Source organism: Equus caballus, chromosome X (assembly GCF_041296265.1).
Source record: "Equus caballus isolate H_3958 breed thoroughbred chromosome X, TB-T2T, whole genome shotgun sequence".
Lineage (NCBI taxonomy): Eukaryota > Metazoa > Chordata > Mammalia > Perissodactyla > Equidae > Equus > Equus caballus.
The window spans coordinates 14,600,455-14,621,119 of record NC_091715.1 but is presented as its reverse complement, the minus strand read 5'-3'; the positions used below and the strand labels follow the sequence as shown (position 1 = coordinate 14,621,119).

The following is a 20,665-nucleotide window of genomic DNA, read 5'->3' as shown; positions in this document are numbered from 1 at the left end:
CCTCCTCCACCACAGTGGATTTGGAGCATCTGTCAAATGACTTGATAGTTCTTCGAATTTGCACTTCTCTCTCTTAAATAATTTTCAAAATAAATATGGACATTTTAGACCAAATGAAAAAATCATTGAGGCTGTAGTCAAGAGGAGGTTCAAAGGCTGATGAAGTATAAAGTAAAATTTAAGTCGTTGGCCTGCGCCTAAAATGCCCACCTTTCCAAAGCTATTCCCACTGACCCTCAGAATCAACCTAACAGACTACACAGAAAGGCCAGCAAAGTGGCCTCCTATGTCAGTGCTTCTACTCCCAGGACTTGGGTTTCAGCCAATGAGACAACAGAAGCAAAGTGACATAGGCATAAAAGATGTGTTGGGGTATTACCTGGTAGCTAAAAAGTAGATATAACAACGATTCCACAAGAGAGGAATGATGAAATATGAATGTCACCTCAACACAATGACTATTACACAGCCCTGCCTAAGAAAAGCTAAACAGAAACTTGGGGGCATTTTTTAAGTCTTGAGTGAAGTGAAGATAGCAAAATAATAAATAGTTTGCACACCATTTTTATAACAGTATTTTATAATACGTGGATAAAGATTAAAAGGGAATATGCAAAATAAATAGGATGTTAGGAGGTGGAATTAAGAGAACATTTTGTTGTTGGACAGGTTTATATCATTGTTTACCAATTAAAAACACTATTAAAAATCAGGCTTACAGCTGGTAGTCCAGCTATTAATTTCATAATATTCTCTTTTCCACAAAAGAGCTTCTAGTGACCCACACAAAATCCTATACATATGATAGAAATTAAATAGTCACGTGTCACTTAACAGGGACAAGTTCTGAGAAATATTAGGCGATTTTGTCATTGTGCAAACATCATAGAGTGTACTTACAGAAATCTAGATGGTATCGCTTACTACACACCTAGGCTATATGGTACTCTTCTTATGGGACCACCGTCACATATGCGGTCCATTGTTGACCGAAATGTTGTTATGCAGTACGTGACTGTACAAGTATATTTGTGCTTATACAAATATACCCTAAATACACTGATGTGCTTTTACATTTTTTTTAGTTAGGTTTCTTGAAGTATAATTTACATACAGTAAAATTCAGAATGAAATTTTTACAGTTCTGTGAGGTTGGATAAACACCCACAATCACATAACCACTATCATGATATATAACATTTCCACTATCCCCAAAGTTGCCTTGTGTCTCTTTGTTGTCACCTCCTACCCACTACCCCCAGCCCCTGGCCACCACTGATCTGTTTTGTTTCCCTATAGTTTCAATTTTTCTAGAATGTCACATGAAGAGAATCATACAACATGTGGCCTTTCTAGTCTGTACTTAACATAACACATTGGAGAATTGGAGATCCATCCATGCTGTTGCATGTATCAGTAGCTCATTCCCTTTTATTACTGAAAAATGTCCATTGTGTGGATGGACCAGAGTTTATCATTTCTCCAGCTGATGGTCATTTAGGTTGTTTCCAGTTTGGGACTATTATGAAAAAGGCCTCTATAAAAAATCTTAAGACATGTTTTCATTTCCCTGGAGCAAACATCTAGGGGTGGGTTTGCCAGGTCACAGAGTCTATGTATGTTTCTTTGTTAGTGATTTTTCCATTATGTGTTCATAAAGTGATTTGGCTCTCTGTTATAGAAATTGTTCACAACAGCAGTATCAGTGTTTCTGATCTTGAGAACCAAGTGTCCCAGATGGAGAAGGCTCTGTCCTTAGGCAGCTTGGAGCCTAACCTTGCAGAAGAAATGATAAACCAAGTCAGCAAACTCCTTCGTTCCCCGCCCGCCTTGCTGGCCCCTCTGGCCCAAAGGTATGACTTAGCAAACACACATGGTCATGAGAGGGGACCCTCTAATGATAACGATGCTTCTTACATGATTAATTATAGCCAAGTATTTTTCTCCCATGTATGAGGTTCATAATGATTTGCTAAGTTGCTACTCTATATTCCTCTTAGAATGGGGAGAACAAAGTGGGAGTGCTGAATGTGAACTGCCACTTATCTTTACAGATTGCTGAAAGTAGTGGATGACATTGGCTTACAGCTGAATTTTTCAACCAAGACCATAAGTTTAACCTCCCCTTCTTTGGCTCTGGCCGTGATAAGAGTGAATGCCAGTAATTTCGACACTACTACCTTTGCTGCCCAAGACCCTGAAAATCTTCAGGTACCTCCTAATTTATTGTGGAAAAAGCCTTTTCTTGTATATGACTGTAGTCCCTGTGCACTTCATGATTGAGGCGATTACTGCTTATAGTCAGGGGTGATGTTCAAAATATTTAACATCTAGAACAATGAGGCAGCACAGAATCAAAAAGAGGACATTGGTCTTGGCTGGAGCAGGATCTCAGAGGTCCTTGTTGCTCCCAGTGTTAACCCTTTAGCAGCTGGATTGTGGAAGTTTCGGGTGGGGGTGAAATGGGGGAGGTGTCCAGCGGAGGGGTCTAGGCAGTTGGGAGAGAGCGGGAACATCAGCTACTCATCAACCCACTTCAGTATTTTAACAAGCGTTATGACTACCCTGGTGTGACTAGTGGGACTGAATATCAATCCCACTTCTAGTGTTTTCTATCCAACTCTTAGAGGAATTGGGGGCTGGAAATGCCCAAGTAAAACCAAGTCTTGCCTTTTAATTTAATTTTTATAGTCTTCCCTTTACAAGTCTAGTGCATGTGGTTCTATGAAGACTTTGCCCTAACAGGTCACCAAATTGATGTGTCTGCTGCTGTGGTCTCTGGGCTCTGCAGTTATCCTGCACTTTTTCTTTTTTTCCCCAGCTTTATTGAGATACAATTGACATGTAATATCCTGCACTTTCTGACTGTTTCTGTGTATCCTTAATATGTTTCCCTTCCTGCTCTCAGGCCTCATCTCCCTATTCCACGTCCTCTCTAGTTTCACAGCAATCAGAGAAATGGAAGAAGAACTGATTTTACACAGAGACACCACAGATAAATGCCCTTACAAAGGATCCTCCAGCTTAATTAGTTGTAGTGTTTTCCATCTCTTCATTGCACTGACCCCAGACAATTTTATTATCTTTTACTTGATTTTCAGGTTTCTCTGGAAACTCAGGCTCCTGAGAATAGTATTGGCGTTATTACTCTGCCTTCATCCCTGATGAGTAATTTACCAGCTAATGATGTGGAGCTGGCTTCCAGGGTTCAGTTCAACTTTTTTGAAACACCTGCCCTGTTTCAGGTAAAGTTGCCACGAACTGCTTTTGGTTCGGGTTTTATTTGTGGGTGGGGGCATTTTGTTTCTTTTAGGTCTCACATATTCTTAAGTGTGCAATAAGTCAAATGAATTGCTGAAAAACTGCAGTTTATTTTTAAACAGAACCTAATGATGCTGGTTATGATAACAATTACTGACACTTGCATAGCATTTACCAATTGTTGAGCACTATTCTAAGCACTTACAAATGTTAACTCTAATCCTCTTAACAACCCTGTGAGGGAGGAACTATTAAACTGTTATCTTCATTTACAGACGAGGACATGGAGACACAGAGAGGTTAAGTAACTTGCTCAAGGACAGACAGCTTAAATGGCTTAATGCTATGTTCCTTTTGAGATTCATGAGGGTCCTGTTGTGTCAATCTGTGAAATTTAACTCAGTATTTAGAGCATCGTGTAGTGGAACAAGCTCTGCTCCTTGGGAAAGTCACTTTACTCCCTGACCCTCAGTTTCTGACTAGGTTGTATAAACAGTCTTTAGGGTCCCTTCTAGCTCTCAAACTCTTTGATAACGTTTCTTTTTCCCCTGCCTTCTTGTTGATTCGTGGGTGTGCTAGGACCCTGCCCTGGAGAACCTCTCTCTGATCAGCTACGTCATATCCTCCAGTGTTGCGAACCTGACTGTCAAGAACTTGACAAGAAATGTAACGGTTACATTAAAGCACATCGACCCGAGCCAGGTGGGAGAGGCCAGTCTGGTCTGGACATTGACCAGAAACACCTTGTGCAAAGTATGCCTGTAAGACTTGGCCTGAAAAAGGCAGATCTAGCAGAACCTTAAATTCAGTCAGGGCAGTATGTAAGACTAGAATCATGTAGTCACTCCATTGGGTTTTAGCCTGCCTAATAATTGACCACCTAATTTCTAAGAAGGAGCAGTGCAAAAGCAAGCTCTTGTCAATTGCTGAATTTCCATGCATTTAGATCTGTGGCTGCTGCTCTGATTCTCACCTCCAAAGAGAAAATCTCTCTCAGTTCAGTTCATATTGAGCGGCATCTATGACCTCACTACTCAAAGTGTGGTCTGCAGACCCACAGCATCAGCATCACCTGGGAGCTTGCTAGAAATGCAGACTCTCAGGCCCCACCCCGGATCCACTGAATCAGAATATGCATTTTAACAAGGTCTCGGGATGATTACTATGCACGATTGCTGAGTTTAAGAAGTGCTAACCGATAGGAGACTCACTTGCTTCTAGGGACCAGTATAAAATAACTCTCCAAAAAATCAAGAATGAGATTCTGAAATGAAAAATATCATAGTATTTTTTCCAAATTGCTTTTCAGTTTTTTCAGTTCAGCAAATTAATCATTTGTAATTTATCTTTTTACTGCAGGATGACTTAACAGTAAGATGTGTATTTTGGGATTTGGGCAGAAATGGTATGTTCCAGTTATAACTTTTTCAAAGTCTTGAGTGGATGGGGGAGGGTCATTGGTGCTGTGGCCTTGCTAATGGGACAGATATTCTTCCCAATGCCAACAGGTGGTAGAGGAGGCTGGTCATCTGATGGCTGCTCTGTCAAAGACAGGAGGCTGAATGAAACCATCTGTACCTGTAGCCACCTCACAAGCTTCGGCGTCCTATTGGTAATATTCCCGCACTACTTGGCCTTGGATTCTGGGTCTGAGGGGTAGCTGGGCATCATACCATGATATCTAATCTGATGGATGACTTTGATAGACCCACAGATATCATGATATTGTGGCAAAGTTATAAACCAATGAACTTACTCTTCTAATAAGCAAATGTACTTAAAGGAAAATATTTCAACATGGAAGTATTTTTACACATTCTATTTTTACACTTACTGTTTTCTTTTTTAAGTAGCTAGGTGGGCTAGGGAATTCAGATTAAAATGGGTAATAAAAACTGTTTAGTTTGCAATGCACTTTAAAATTTTGTAAAACACTGCATAAGTGATCTTATTTAATATTCACGACAGTCCTACAAGATAGGCAGAATGGGGTGTTGTTATTGTTACTTTAATGAAGTCAGAATTAAGACTCATTTGTTAGGTAATTGTCCACAGTCATAGAACTAAGAAATGTAAGAGCCAGGAGCCAAATTCAAGTCTTTAGGCTCGTAGCCCAGTGCTTTTCTAGTGCACCATAATGCAATGATCAAGAACATGGGCTTTGGAATCAGCCAGACCTGAATTTGGATCCTGGCTTCTCCACTTCCTCGCTGTGTAACCTTGGGCAAATTACTTAACCTCTGTGGGCCTCAGTTTCATTATCTTTACATGATGGTAATAATTGTGCATACCTTGTAGATTTGCTGAACAAACTATGAATGGGCACTTAGAACAGTCAATAAATATAAATCATGACCCTTTTATTTATTTAAAAATATTTGGTCTTGATGGGGCTGGCCTGGTGGTGTGGTGGTTAAGTTCGGGCGCTCCACTTCAGCAGCCTGGGGTTTGTTGGTTTGGATCCTGGGTGTGGACCTACATACTGCTCATCAAGCCATGCTGTGGTTGTGTCCCATATACAAAATATAGGAAGATTAGCTCAGATGTTAGTTCAGTGACAATCTTTCTCAAGCAAAAAGAGGAAGATTGGCAATAGATGTTAGCTCAGTGATGATCTCCTCACCAAAAAAAAAAAAAAAGGTCTTGAAAGCAATATTTTATTTTTCAGGACCTATCTCGAACATCCTTGCCACCTGCTCAGATGATGGCTTTGACGTTTATCACATATATTGGTTGTGGGCTTTCATCAATTTTTCTGTCAGTTACTCTTGTAACCTACATAGCCTTTGAGTGAGTATCCACAACTGGAAACTTGGATTATGGGACGCAGTGCTCACCTCCATTGCTAAAGTGTATTGATTAAGCACACTCCTCAGCCTACCTTATCCTGTCCACCCATCTAGTGGGGCCACCTTAAAACGTCATGGGACTTTTTGATTTATGTACTTGCTTCCTTCCACTAGTCTGTGCACTCACTGAAGGCAAGGGTTGTGTCTTACTCATCTCTGTGCTCCAGAATGATGCCTGGTACCTAGCTGACCTTGTTGGTCAAAGGAAGAATGACATTCCAAATAATAGCATCTCCTTCTTGGCCTACCAGAAGGGTCCCTTTGGTCACTTTTAGGGGAGAATTCCAACAAACTCCATTGGAAAAGGAGGAAATAGGCACTTTTACTACATTAACTAAATGAAACAATATGTATATGTAAGTTCTGGGATTTAGATTTTGGACACTGATCAGAAAATGCACAAATTTACTTTCAGTGCCAAACTTAGGGTCCAGCTGTGACTACAGATCTTCTAGTGGGCCTTTGGAAATTTTAATAATGAGACTAAATTACCTAAGGCCAGCCATTACTCAGAATGATTTCACCAGATCTAATTTCACACACACATAAACATGTACATGTCATCAATTAGCTGTATTTTCCTATGGCTGTTTCATTTAGCTATAGTTTAAACTCTTCTTTCCATGATCTCATTTTAACTAAAAACATAAGATAATAGGGAAGTCTGGCTGTGTTTTAAAGATCTGAATATAGGAGCCTATTATATGAGAAGCAGCAGCAATGCTTCTCAAAGTAGCTTGGGAGAAATAGGGGTGGGTGCTCAGTAGATTCCACGACAAACTATTTAAAAGGATGGGTCAACAGTCAGCATGTAAAAAGTTCCACAGAAACATAAACGAATGTCCCATATGATTATCATAGATGATTCTGTTTAGATTTTTCCTTTGTTGTTGTTAATTGTTGGTTTTGATGTCCTCCCACACAATACACACATGCACTCAAAGAAAGGAAGTTTATGCATGTAGATGTTTAACAAAGAATAACACTAAATTGCTTAGAACTCAGATATGCTCACAGAAGGGTTGGCAGAATGTGATGCTAATTCTTCTCTTGTCCTTTCCTTTTAGAAAGATCCGGAGGGATTACCCTTCCAAAATCCTCATTCAGCTGTGTGCAGCTCTGCTCCTGCTGAACCTGGTGTTCCTCTTGGACTCGTGGATTGCTCTGTATGACATGCGAGGCCTCTGCATCTCAGTGGCTGTATTTCTGCATTATTTTCTCTTGGTTTCATTCACATGGATGGGACTGGAAGCATTCCATATGTACCTGGCCCTCGTCAAAGTGTTTAATACTTACATCCGAAAATACATCCTTAAATTCTGCATTGTCGGTTGGGGTATGTATAATTTTGCTTGCACATTGCCTGGGCTTTCTCTGCTTTTTCTCCAGTGTTTTGGTTTTTAATCAGGTAGAGACAACGATGAAGCAGGTCACACTTGGTGGGTTTCTAAAACAGCTCTATTCTTCTTACGTGTTGCACTTCCCAAAGAGCAACCTTGTCAAGTCTCTTTCTAGAACACCTGTATATTTCCCCTGGATTGGTTATGAACATAAAACCCTTTGAGGTTGGGGCTATGAATCTTCTTTGTATCTCCAGCAATTAGAATTGGGGCCGGTACACAGAAAGGTGCTAAATGAATTGAAAAATTTAGCTTGGTGATAATGAGGCCAAACTCTCAGTCCCCGAGCTCCCAGCTAGCCTCCCTCTGTTCTGTACCTCCCAGATATCACACACATATGACAGAATGCTCAGAAAGGCAAAGTGAGAGAATGTACAGATAAAACCTAATTAACTTCATCATCACACTGGCACAATATTTCAGAGCATGCCACCTGTGGGCGGTGGGTCACAAAGTTTTAGACTCTCCAAAGATCTTGAAGGTTTCTTCATTCAACTCCCCAATTGTAGGAGCCTCCTCGACTTGATTTATCCTTGACTAAAGATAATCTAACCTCTGCTTGAACACTTCTTTTATTGAGGAGCTCATTACCTTTGTTGAAAAACAAAATTCAACTGAGTAAATTTTAAAGATCTTATTGACTTTATTCAGCAATTCATGAATTGGGCAGCATCCAATCTAGCAGACAGAAAGGAGCTCTGAGGAGCTGTACAAAGTGAAAGACTTTTATAGGCAAAAGGGAGCAGGAACAAGGAAGTTATACTAGCAAAAAACTGGGCCGGTTATTGCAAGGTCACCTTCCTTTAGGGGACAGCAGGGATCTATCAGGTGGATTACCTCATAGTGACGATCAGACGATTCCTGATTGGCTGGTTTAAGATTCCATTTCTGAAAGAGATGAAAATGTAACTAAGTCTTGGTTTGGTGATGTGGAGCTTGGTAAGCAACTCCATTTGGGGCCAGTTGTCTTGTGTTTGATACCTTACAAAGCAGCCAATAACCACTTTCTAAAGCTCTACAGTTCTGTTTTTCCAATAAGTTCATTTGGCTCCCTGGTGGCACTTAATCAGGGTCTTGGTTTTGCTCTCTCAAGCAAAAAAATAATAAGCTGATAACCTCTTCTGCCAGAGTCCTTTAGATTTTCCACAAGTAATATTTAACATTATGTATGATGCCCTATTTTTCAATGCATTTTCACACAAGTAACTCCGTGAATGACAAGCCAGTAAGGTTAGCAAGGCAGTTATTGCTAACATCAGGTAAAGAAACCAGCTCAAAGTGATGACGTGATTTATCCCAATTTACACAGCTTCAAGAACAGCCGAGCCTGGCTGTCTGATTTCTTATGCATATCCCTTCCACTATATGACAGCCACCATTCCTCCCAGGCTCCCTCCTATTCTTCAGGCTAAATATTTCTTTCACATATTCCCTACACAACAGGATTGAAGACCCTTTGTTACCCTTGTTACCCTCCTGTCATTATATTTTTGTGAAGAATAACGGAATACCACCTTTCCAGAAAGATAAGTCACTTCTTCCCAGAAAAATAAGTCACTGCTTCTGACACTGGGTACAGATTCTATCTTTTTTGTAGATGCCTGAAAGGTTGGACTCCCATGTCAAGGACAAAATCCACACTTCCAATATTTTAGTTTTTGGAAAGTGTCTCACTTAGGAAGTCATATGCCAGTGTCTCCAAAAGGTACAAATATAAAAGAATTAAATGAAATATTATGTTAGATCATACCAGGCACCTCAACCTCTCTGTGAGAAGGAATTGTTTTTTATTTACCACAGCCTTGGGACTGGATGTCAGGGTGGTCTCTGTGTACAGTGTGTGGTGTCAGCGTGGGGTGGGGGGGAGGTGATGGGGTGGAGGGATGAGAAGGATGCCTTCCCAGCCATTTTAAGCTGGGAGGAGCCTTCCCATTGTGTTTCCTCTTAGCAGAAGTGCCCACGGGCCCTTGAAAGAGCTAGCATAGTGGCAGTCACCACCCCCAAATCAACCAGGTCAGGCTCCTCAGTCCATCAATGGGTTCCAGATAGTCAATTGAGGACTTTTGGTTCATAATGAAAGATTGATAACCCTAGTATGTTGACTATTTGGTTTACAGTTTGGAGTCCTTCACTTTGCCTGCCACTTGACTCTTAAAATTACATTCCAGATGTGTATAAGTTAAGGGTAACACTAGCTGCTGTAGCAGACAAACCCTGAAATCTCAGGAGAAGATAATTCCTCACTCATGCACAATCCAGTTAGCAGAAACAGAGGGGTCTTTGGTCTTGCAGTTATTCAGGATCCAAGCTGCTAGAGACTCTGCCTCAAGACAGGGCTTCCAAGGTTGCCCTGAATTTGGGAGAAAAGAGAGTAGAGGATCTCACAGGAGGTTTTTATGGGACAGGCCTAGAGGTGGAGCCAATCACTTCTGGCTCCACCATATCTCATTGGCCAAGAAGTCATGTAGCCACACACACCTAGCTGCAAGGGAGGCTGGGAGATGTCTAGCCATGTGCCAAGAAGGAAAAGAAATTGGGTTTGCTGAACAGCTCACCAGTCTCTGCTACTAGAATGAAATAGAACATGATCTTTATTCTTTCTTCTCACCACCTTTGGTTATTAGAACTGTGTGTGACCAGTGTTTCCCATCTTCCAGGGGTACCAGCTGTGGTTGTGACCATTGTCCTGATTATATCCCCAGATAACTATGGGCTTGGATCCTATGGGAAATTCCCCAATGGCTCGCCCGATGACTTGTGAGTACAAAGCCCCCAAGGGAATGTTAAGTGAACTGGAAAACAAAATTCTCCAAGAAAGTGGAGGATCTAATCAGCATATCAACTCCAGCTCTCATCCTAATAAAATCCAGGAACATTTACAGCTGGCTTCACAGTTATATATGTAATGAGATAAGCTAGTTGGAAATGTTGTGCTACTACTTAAGTATTCAAGAAACAAGTTAGAAAGAAGTATTTCGAAAATACTTTCATAAGTCTCTAATAAAAATGAAATACCAGCTACATTATATTAGTAAAGATTCATGGAATAGAGTAACTAGGAGTTCAAGGGGGTAAAATCCTGAATATTTTCAAAGAATATTTTTTAAATACCTTCAATCACCAAGTGTCCTTAAATAAACTAACTCTCTTCGATTTTTTTTCCTAGAGCTATAAATGGTTCTGGAAAACAGTGGCTTTATCTTTTTTTCTCTTTTGTACTTGTAGGAAATATTTCAGTAAAGTGATATAGATTTTCATTGTATCATTTTGAACCATATTTCAGCGTTGTAATATGTTTTCCCCTGTTTTCTGCCCCCCAAATTCCAGTTGCTGGATCAACAGCAATGCTGTATTCTATATTACGGTTGTAGGATATTTCTGTGTGATATTTTTGCTGAACGTCAGCATGTTCATTGTAGTCCTGGTTCAGCTCTGTCGAATTAAAAAGAAGAAGCAATTGGGAGCTCAGCGAAAAACCAGTATTCAAGACCTCAGAAGCGTTGCTGGCCTTACGTTTTTACTGGGAATTACTTGGGGTTTTGCCTTCTTTGCCTGGGGACCAGTTAACGTCACCTTCATGTATCTCTTTGCCATCTTTAACACCTTACAAGGTAAGCTGTACAGCACACTGAATGATGCCAGTTGAACTTAAAAATATTGCTACTAAAAGTTATCTGCAAAGTGGCTTATTTAGTAGTTTAAGATATATGCACTGAAAAACAGATTTATCTTTGAGAAAGGGTGTTTTGAGATCCTTGGAAGAAAGGCATCCACTAAATTCAAGAAGTGGTACTTTTTTCTTCCTATCCATCATTATCTCCTTGGAGAGAACATATTGAAGGGAACCTGCCAGGAGCTCTTTCTGGGAGAGTCAATTACTCTTCCTTCACTTGGTTCCTCACCTTCTGTATTTTTTCACTTTTTACTGAAGTAGAACATGCATACAGAAAAGTGTACATACCATAAATGTCCCTGTGAGGTCTCACCACTCGGACCTAGTAGCTCTGTGTTTCAGTTGAAGACAATGATAAATGTCAAGTCAATAGACAGACCCAAGTGGCAGCAGCCTGGCCCAGTGGCTAATCCTGAGAAGTTGGTCTGCTGGGACATGCAGCAGGAAAGGGGCAGGCTCTGTGTGTCGCCCTCTGCTTCTGCACTTCCCATTGTTAATAAAGTCCAGCTGCAAGTCATTTAGGAATCCTCTTGGTATTCTTTAGAAAAGCAAATTACTAGTTCTTTTAGCTCAGTGTTATAAAACTTGTCAGCTGTGATTAATTTTTGTGTGTGTGAGGAAGATTGGCCCTGAGCTAACATCTGTGCCAATCTTCCTCTATTTTGTATGTGGGACGCCACCACAGCATGGGTTGATGAGCGGTGTGTAGGTCCACACCCAGGATCTGAACCCTTGAACCCCAGGCCGCCGAAGCAGAGCATGTGAACCTAACCACTAGGACACCAGGCTGACCCAGCTGTGATTAATTTTTGTTTTTGAGAAAGATTACCCCTGAGTTAACATCTGCCACCAATCCTCCTCTTTTTGCTGAGGAAGATTGGCCCTGAGCTAACATGTGTGCCCACCCTCCTCTATTTTATATGTTGGACACCTGCCACAGCATGCCTTGATAAGCAGTGCATAGGTCCATGCCTGGGATCTCAACTGGTGAACCCTGGGCCACTGAAGCTGAGTGCACAAACTTAACCTCTACACCACCGAGCTGGCCCCAAGTGATTTTTTTTTTTTTTTGAGGAAGATTAGCCCTGAGCTAACCACTGCCAGTCCTCCTCTTTTTGCTGAGGAAACCTGGCCCTGAGCTAACATCCGTGCCCATCTTCCTCTACTTTTTTTATATGTGGGACCCCTACCACAGCCTGGCATGCCAAGTGGTGCCATGTCCGCACCTGGGATTGGAACCGGCAAACCCCGGGCCGCTGAGAAGTGGAACGTGCGAACTTAACCACTGCGCCACCGGGCTGGCCCCCCCAAGTGATTAATTTTTAATGGAAGTACTTTGACATTAGAAGCTGAACAGGCTAATAGGTTTACATTACAATAACAGTTCATGTCCCTTGGTTTCCTTTTATTTCAAATCCTCGTTGGGATGCCTTTTAATTGCATTCTCATCTGCTTGTTTTCATTTTTTCCATTTGCTGTTAGCTTCCATAGCATCCTCCTGTAGGTAGGTCAAGGAATAGATCATGTTGCTGGTTTTCAAAGAAACTCCAACCTGAGATGGAATTGAAATGCCTAATTTGGCTATCGGTTCTTATTTGGAGGAAGCCAGTTAATATGCTTGTTGGTTACATACAGTTGTTCATTTTTACCTACAATTGGTATATCCAGGTGTTATACTACTATTAAAGAGAAAAGTTTTATTTGCCAACAGTGTCCTGTGAAAGTAAGAGACACTTTAAGAGAAAAAAATACCTGCCCAAATCACACTAATCCTAAACAGGAAAGCAAGGTACCTACTCTCACATATTTCGTGTGGAAACTGAACCTGCCTCTTTCTCTTCCTTTCCCCAGAATGTCTTCTCATTAGAATATGAATGGATAGAAGGAGTGTATTGCTTCAGTTATAAAAGGAGACAATGCCTAATTCACAGGGCTTTGGGGGTGATTAAAGGAGACAGGTGTGCAGGTTCTGATTTGGGACTTGGGAACCCCATTTTCATCTCACTCATACACGTTGTTTCTCCCCTAATGCAACCGAGGGTAGCCACCCAGGGTGGCAAATGAACAAAGGTGTGCAGTAGTCAAGACATCAGTCCTTGGGATGGGAATGGGTACCCGACTAGAAGCAAACCTGATATTTTAAAATGAAGATTTTAAAGTAGATAGGTTGGGGGTTGGGGAGAGGGAGAACTCAGAATTCATCCATTCATTCAGCAAATATTTATTGGCAAAAACCTTGAGGAGTGTTAGCAATGGGGCTGTGTGGGAGCCCTGTGCCTGCCTGACCTGGACAGAGGTAGGTGGCAGGCGAAGCCTGGGGGCCGCTTCAAGTCTGTAGTGTTGCCCTCTTCTTGGCCTGGATGCCAGTGGAGAATTTCCTTGAGCAGGTTAGAGGGAAAGTGGAAGGCAGACAAGGAGTGACTGCAGTGCCCCAGGCTAGGGAAGGAGAAGGGAAGGCTCAGGCAAGGGACAAGGCTGTGGGCTGGAGAGGAGTAGTGAGGGATGAGGGATGTGAGACTAACAGAGGAGATGGCAACTGACAAAACTTGGAAATTGATTATAAATACAGATGGGTGGACAGGTAGAAGCCTAGGTACCAGCTGGCATCCTGGGTGGATGGCTTGTACTTCCAAAGATAGGGAAAGCTAAGGACAAGATGTGAGAGGAGAGACAGTGAGTTTAATTTTGGAAATATGGAGTAATCATTCCTTTCATAAGTATTTTTTATCTTACAAAAAGAGTCCTTCTAGGGTGCCTTTCAGTAGCAAATTTTCCCAGGGCTTTGGACTTTTTTTCAATTTGCAAAATTTCACTTTGCCTATAGCTGCCAAAGATGTTATCTTTTGTGCAAAGCAAACTCAAGACATTCAAGTCTCAGTTTGGAACTCATTGTGTTATGGGTTTTTTTTCCCTATAGGATTTTTCATATTCATCTTTTACTGTGTAGCAAAAGAGAACGTCAGAAAGCAATGGAGGCGGTATCTTTGTTGTGGAAAGTTACGGCTGGCTGAAAATTCTGGTAAAGATTTACCTTACTTTTTCTCCTTCTCTTAAATCTTGAGGAAAACATTGTATAAGTTAAGATCCAAAGTAATCAGTGCCAAAGAGCTATCAGATCTGGAAATCAATGAACGGAACCTGCCCAACAGAAAATTTCGGTTATGAACACTAGGGAAAAAACCTAGTGAATTAAAAAATAATTACTCATCTCTGGGAACTTAGTGAGCAATAGAATTAATGGGCTGGCTGCTTCTTGAATGAGGCAACAGTGAAATTTTTAGAATTTATTTCCTTTTGAGCTCGTTTTCCATTTACCCAAAGTAATTCTTAATATTTACCTTCATAACTTTTTAAGTCTTGACTCAACCTTTTCTCCACAGGTCTTGGTTGTAAGTTGCTTAATTTGTTACTGGGCCAGGCTTTGTATATAAGCTTTAGCATACATTTGGTTGTTTTGAAGTTTTTTTCCAGGTATGTCCTACTGAGTTGTAGAGCAAATAGCTCATTTTTAAGAAAATAAGAAAAATGAAGTGCTGTTTGAAAACCTAAATTCTTTTTGTATGAATACAACCTTTGCAGTATTTCAAAGATCTGGTTGCATAAGATCTGTACTCAGAAAATGGCAGTATATATAGTTCAATCATTTGCTTGGATTTAAGAACCATTAGTCATCACAACACAGTCGATTTGTCTTCTTGTGAAGACAGTCCTTGGCTCTGAAGTACTACCTAATTCAGTGGATATTTATAGACACAATCAAATTAGCTTGGCCTTTAGTTCCAAGAGAATATAGGTAACTTTTAAGCAGGCAATCATTTAAAGGAAAAATGTATATGGTCATAAATGAAAATACATTTTATCACACCCACTTGTGAGATGTGTGATTTCTCTGTAAGATCTGGAAGTGAGAGATCAGTTGCTAGAGGGGGTCACACTCTGTCTCTTGTATTTGAGCTTCAACATTCCCCTTGTTTTCCTGTAATGCTTATTCTGCTGTAGACTGGAGTAAAACTGCTACTAACGGTTTAAAGAAGCAGACTGTAAACCAAGGAGTGTCCAGCTCTTCAAATTCCTTACAGTCGAACAGCAACTCCACCCACTCCACCACGCTGCTAGTGAATAACGACTGCTCAGGACTCTCGAGCGGGAATGGTATGTCTCAATATAGGATTTCTCAAGCTAGTTTTATCCTTTAATGGCATTTTTGCTAAGCAGAGTGAATAATTACATATATGACTAGTGGATCAAAATGTGGTTCCCTTATAAAAGAGAAAGTTTATTAATCCAAATTGATTCATTTTAGAGCAAATACCAGAACAATTGTTTTGTTTTCTTTTTTTAAGATTTTGTTTTTCATGATGGGAATGGATGATGACCTAAAAGTTTTAACGCTGCAAATCCTGATTTAAGTATTGCCCAAGGACTTCAGTGCTGTGCTATTTCTGTGCAAGCAGTGCCTAAAATAGCTGATAAGACTATATGGATTTTTAGTACATCTATACTCATACACATCTTCAACACTTTTAAACCTTCCTATTTTTTGCCTGTCACGTTTGTTCATTCTTTTCCACAGTGTGGCTGCCTTGTGACAGTGCCCAAATCCCCATGGATATATAAAATACTGAATGATGAATTGTGACCAGTATTGGTGACCATATATGTCACCAATATATGAACAGATTATTGCTGCCACACCTCCTTTACTCACTAATTCTGACATTTCTAGCTAAAACTTCCAGTATGTTTTCTTTCATAAGACTGGGGCTGTTCATGCCTCATAAAAGCTTATCTATTTCTATCTTCTTAATATATCTTTTGCATTTTTATAAAAACTTAAATTCCGCTAGTATACTTTCTCCTTCCCTGGAGAATTTGCCTTTATTCATTATTTGAGGATATTAGTTATTTTCATGACAAATTCAAATAAATTTGTGAGAAGGTTCATACACCTGCCAGATAGTTTTCCAACCGCCCAAAGATGGGAGGTCCTGTTGGTTTGCATAGACTTTTAAAATACAACAGGATGCCTCTAAATCAAGGTTTCTCAACCTCGGCACAATTGACATCTGGGGCTAGATAACTCTTTGTTGTGGGGGCTGTCCTGTGCATTTGGGGATGTTTAGCAATATCCTTGGTCTCCACCCACCATATACCAGTAGCACCCACCCATTCACCCTCAGTTATGACAACCAAAAATGTCTTCAGACATTGCAAAATGTCCCCTGGGGGGTAAAATTGCCCCCTTCCCCTTTGTTGAGAACCACTGCTGTATGAGAAACAGCTGCCATGTGGCCTTAGCTCTTTACTATAGATACTAGAGGGAGAGCTCTGGGTTCTGTGCCAAATGGCTATATCAGGAATGACTCAATGTAGGTAAACAGAGTAGAGGCAGTGGCAATCAAGGCTAGTTAATAAGTTAGTGTGAGAAAGTAAGTTCAAAGTAGGGAAATCAGAGGTGTGAGGTAAGTCATCAAGAAGCCTCAGAATCACAACATATCAGTAAAGCCTACCGGCTTGGATAAAAGTGTTTGGGGCTCTTACAGCCAGATTTTTCCATATTCTAGAAAGAACTCAAAGATGAAGGCTCACTTGCCTAGCCTATCAATATGCTGCCATCCTTTGGACAGTCAGATTTGACGGAAGCAGCACATTTTGCACAGGTGTTTGACATGGCCGATTTGACACAGCTATTTTTGATGGCTGGCAGTGGGGGTGGGGGTGCATTTGAGGCCACCAAAATGGCCAAGTGTTTAATGCCATGTACCAGAGGCGTCAGACAGACATCCCTAACTCCCCAGTCTGCACACCAGGATCTGGGATGGATGAGGAATGGGATAGGCAATTTGAAAAAAGCAGCTGGAAGTTTAATGGTTTGTTTATGATACCAGGTCAGATTGTTCCTGCACCAAAATGCCTAGCTCAGGGCAGCTGCCTCAGACAGTCACATGCCCTATTTGAGCTGTGCCCAGAAATGGAGCTATGTTAACCACCTAGTTTGGGTGAATAGTACATATTTCAGTTATGTCTTAGAGGCTTGGGTACCAGCAGCCATCTCACTTGGTACACGAGGCCCCAAGTCACAGTTTGGAAGAAACATCACACGTTGACTCCTTTATTTCTGAGCCATGTAACTTTGAACAAAGCTTAATTTCTGAAACCTTTCCATCATCTGTGAAATGGGGCTAATAATAGCACCCATCCCGTAGGGTGATAAATGAGATGAAACTGATGAAGTTCTCAGCACTGTTAATCGTTATTACTATTATAATTATGGCATGAACTAACGAATGGGCTTATTATTCAGCTTTCCACATTGTATTCCAATGGTATAATGGTCAGAAGGATGGTGTCAAGTAGCTAGAGGGTCTCAGTAGCTGCGCCACCGCCCCCCCTCCCCCCCCCCCCCCCCCCCGGCCAAATCAGGGCTTGCTCAGGGTAGCAGAGGCCCAGGTCCAAACCACAATTTCTGTAGAATGCCTAGCTTCTCCCTGGCCTGGACTCTGAGGCAGAATTGGTGGTTTGCTCTTGGGAATCAGTCCTATTCTGATTTGGTCAGAGGGGCTGGTTTAGCCTGTGAGAGACGATTTTTTCTTGCCATGACTGTTGTCGATCTGAGTTTCTCTGGTACAGAGTTTTATTTTATAGGAATCTTAGAGAACCGAGAACCTTGTAAGGGGACGTATGGGGATCTCTGTTAACCTGAACTTTTGGGGGGAGACCAGAATATTATACTCGGTTATCTTACACATATGCTACTACTTGAAATCAATATATGTTCACCCAGAGTTAGGAAATGGGCCTTTTAAAATCAAATATATTGCTTTGCTTCATATTTTGACCATTTCTTTTTTTTAAAAAACTGCCATAGAGAACTGGTTTCTGAATCATTCTCCAGTTTGTTTTGCCTACTTTCAGTGGCCTTAGGGAAAAAATGAAAAGTAAATAAAATATGACAATATAGCACAAATATTTTTTTAAAAGACATACTCTATGTGTGCATACTGAAGAATAAAGTGATGTTTAAGTTTACTTTTTAAATGCTTTCTGTGGATGCTTCATGACGCCAGTTTTGTTGCTCCTTACATAGGGAATGCTTCTACAGACAAGAATGGTGTTTCTTTCAGCGTTCAGAATGGAGACGTGTGCCTCCATGATTTCACTGGAAAACAGCACATGTTTAATGAGAGAGAAGATTCCTGCAATGGCAAAAGCCGTATCGCTCTCAGAAGGACTTCAAAGCGGGGAAGTTTACACTTTATTGAGCAAATGTGATTCCTTTTTCTAAAATCAAAGCATGATGCTTGAGAGTGTGAATATGTCCAATTTTACCTTTTACACAATGTGAGATGTATGAAAATCAACTAATTTTATACTCAGCAACCTCTGGAGGAGCATAAACTAATTGAGGGCAATGGTTACTATTAGAAGAGGAAACCAAGACATTATACCATGGTTTTTAGACATTTGCAATTTGGTTTCACATCTTTCATTTTAAAAGAAGATTGCTTTTAAACAACACACTAAGAATAAGACTCATTTAAAAAACAATCAAAAGTAGTTCACTTCCAGCCACATTTTAAAGAGGCTAAGTTATCTTTGATAACATCAGATAAAGGAACTGTTGACTTCAGCCTGTCGGTGAGTTTAGTTGTGCATGCCTTTGTTGTAAATAAGCTAAATTCTAGTGACCCACATGTCAAAAATCTTACTTCTACATTTTTTGTATTTATTTTCTACTGTGTAAATTTATTTCTTTGTAGAATTGTGGTTGTGTTATGTCTAATGTGATAATTCAGAAAATCCTTGCTGGTTCAGTGAATTCTAAAGCTCCTTTTGGAGATTACATGGGATGTGAAATACAGAAACGTCACTGAAATCAGGAAATAATGATGCCAGCCAGACTGGAAAAATGTAAGCAGACAGTGCCACAATTAGCTCATACAGTGCCTTTGAGTGAGCTATAAAAAGGTGCCCCCACTGGGCAGACACAGCCCCATGGGCTCATGGTTTGACAAACAGAGTGGGGGCCATATTTTAGCCCCACTCACTCACCCTCTTGGATGTACCCTTGTGCAGGGTACAACCTGAACAACCATACACGGCATCCGATACCGATACCCATCTCCTGACCTCATCCCTAGTCATCAGATTATGGAATCTGCACCAAGATGTTTAGCTTAATACCTTGGCCACAGAGAGGGATGGAACTGTAATCTAGACCATATGTCAGGAAGATTGTGAATGTGGAGGAGATACATACACTGCCACTTCTCAAATCCCCAGAGCCTTTCAGAAAAGGGGAGTAGAGTAGGATTACTTTTTAAAAGAGATGTATATAAGGAAAATAATCATATTGCTGTTCTTTAAAAGACAACTGCATGGTACTTTGTTGATTGTTATGACTGGTACACTCTGGCCCAGCCAGAGCTATAATTATTTTCTAAAAGGTATCAAGTTTTGACGAGGGTATAGTGACAAGAGGGAGCAGCTACTGGGAATGGTGAACTATCCTGCAATGCTATTGTTTCCATATGTATCAAACCCTGATTGCTCCTAGCTATAGAGGGTCCATCTGGCTTCCCACCTACAGCTGCCTGAGCAGTGCCTCAAGTATGTCCTTATTAGGAACATTTCAAAACCCTTTAGTTTAGTCTTTCCCTAAGGTTCCCTTGCATATATTTCAAGTGAATGTTGTATCCCAGACTAACTGTAGTAATAATGTAATACACTTCCATGAGTGCTGATTTGCCTTTGCAATATTTCTTCTCCGATTTATTTAATTGTCTTGTATTTATACGTTAAAATCGCCAAAATAAATTTGCAATTAAGTCCTTTGAGAACTTTCACAAACAGAAAACGTTTGAGATCTCTTTCCCTGGCGGCATGGCATGGAAGCGGTTGGACGGGTCTGATTAAGACGAACACACGGTAACATCTTTTGGCAAACAGCAGGCACACTGTGACTGTGAAGTTAGAGCAAGGATTGTTCTGCCTCACGAGATCAGTTGCTGAGGTTTCTTTTTCATTTTTCCCTTACTCTTTCAAGATTATCTCTTTAACACATGTTGCCGTTGGCCCACACAAGCCCCAGATTTGGATCCCCTCCAAGTGTCTGCTTCCTCAGCATCAAACAGAATTTCAAGAAGGTGAGGACAGGATTTGGGGTTTCTGGGGAGCACAGGAAAGCCACAAACATGGAAGCTGGCCTCAACTCCACAAGAGTTCTCTGAGCAATCTCTCCTTCCCCGATGCTCAGCTGCCTCAAAGATGTTGAGTACTAAATTGATGAGGAAAGTGGTGAGATAGTCTAGATTTGGGAGGCAAGATCTCAGAAACCAAATCTCCTGAAGCAGATTATGTAACCAAAGTGTACACACAAAAGGATGCACAATGTCCTATGTCTTTTAGATCCCGCCCCCTCCCTTATTTTCTTATTGTCTTTTGTGTCTGGGCTGCAGTCCTTAAGCCAAATTCTCTTGTCT

At 40.9% G+C, this 20,665-nt stretch overlaps 1 protein-coding gene across 2 annotated transcripts in view; it reads left to right on the top strand.

Moving 5' to 3' along the window:
• ADGRG2 (adhesion G protein-coupled receptor G2) overlaps window positions 1-20,040 on the top strand; it is a 113,387-nt gene extending 93,347 nt beyond the window's left edge. For both annotated transcript variants that reach the window (XM_005614029.4, XM_070258032.1), the window contains exons 17-29: window positions 1,682-1,853; window positions 2,055-2,211; window positions 3,102-3,245; window positions 3,841-3,963; window positions 4,621-4,666; window positions 4,770-4,873; window positions 5,930-6,051; window positions 7,178-7,446; window positions 10,168-10,267; window positions 10,838-11,121; window positions 14,101-14,202; window positions 15,183-15,335; window positions 18,271-20,040. In XM_005614029.4, the coding sequence (XP_005614086.1) occupies window positions 1,682-1,853; window positions 2,055-2,211; window positions 3,102-3,245; window positions 3,841-3,963; window positions 4,621-4,666; window positions 4,770-4,873; window positions 5,930-6,051; window positions 7,178-7,446; window positions 10,168-10,267; window positions 10,838-11,121; window positions 14,101-14,202; window positions 15,183-15,335; window positions 18,271-18,455 (1,961 nt within the window). In that variant the 3' untranslated portion in view covers window positions 18,456-20,040. The remainder of the gene's footprint in view (window positions 1-1,681; window positions 1,854-2,054; window positions 2,212-3,101; window positions 3,246-3,840; window positions 3,964-4,620; window positions 4,667-4,769; window positions 4,874-5,929; window positions 6,052-7,177; window positions 7,447-10,167; window positions 10,268-10,837; window positions 11,122-14,100; window positions 14,203-15,182; window positions 15,336-18,270) is intronic.
• Window positions 20,041-20,665: the final 625 nt, after the last annotated feature.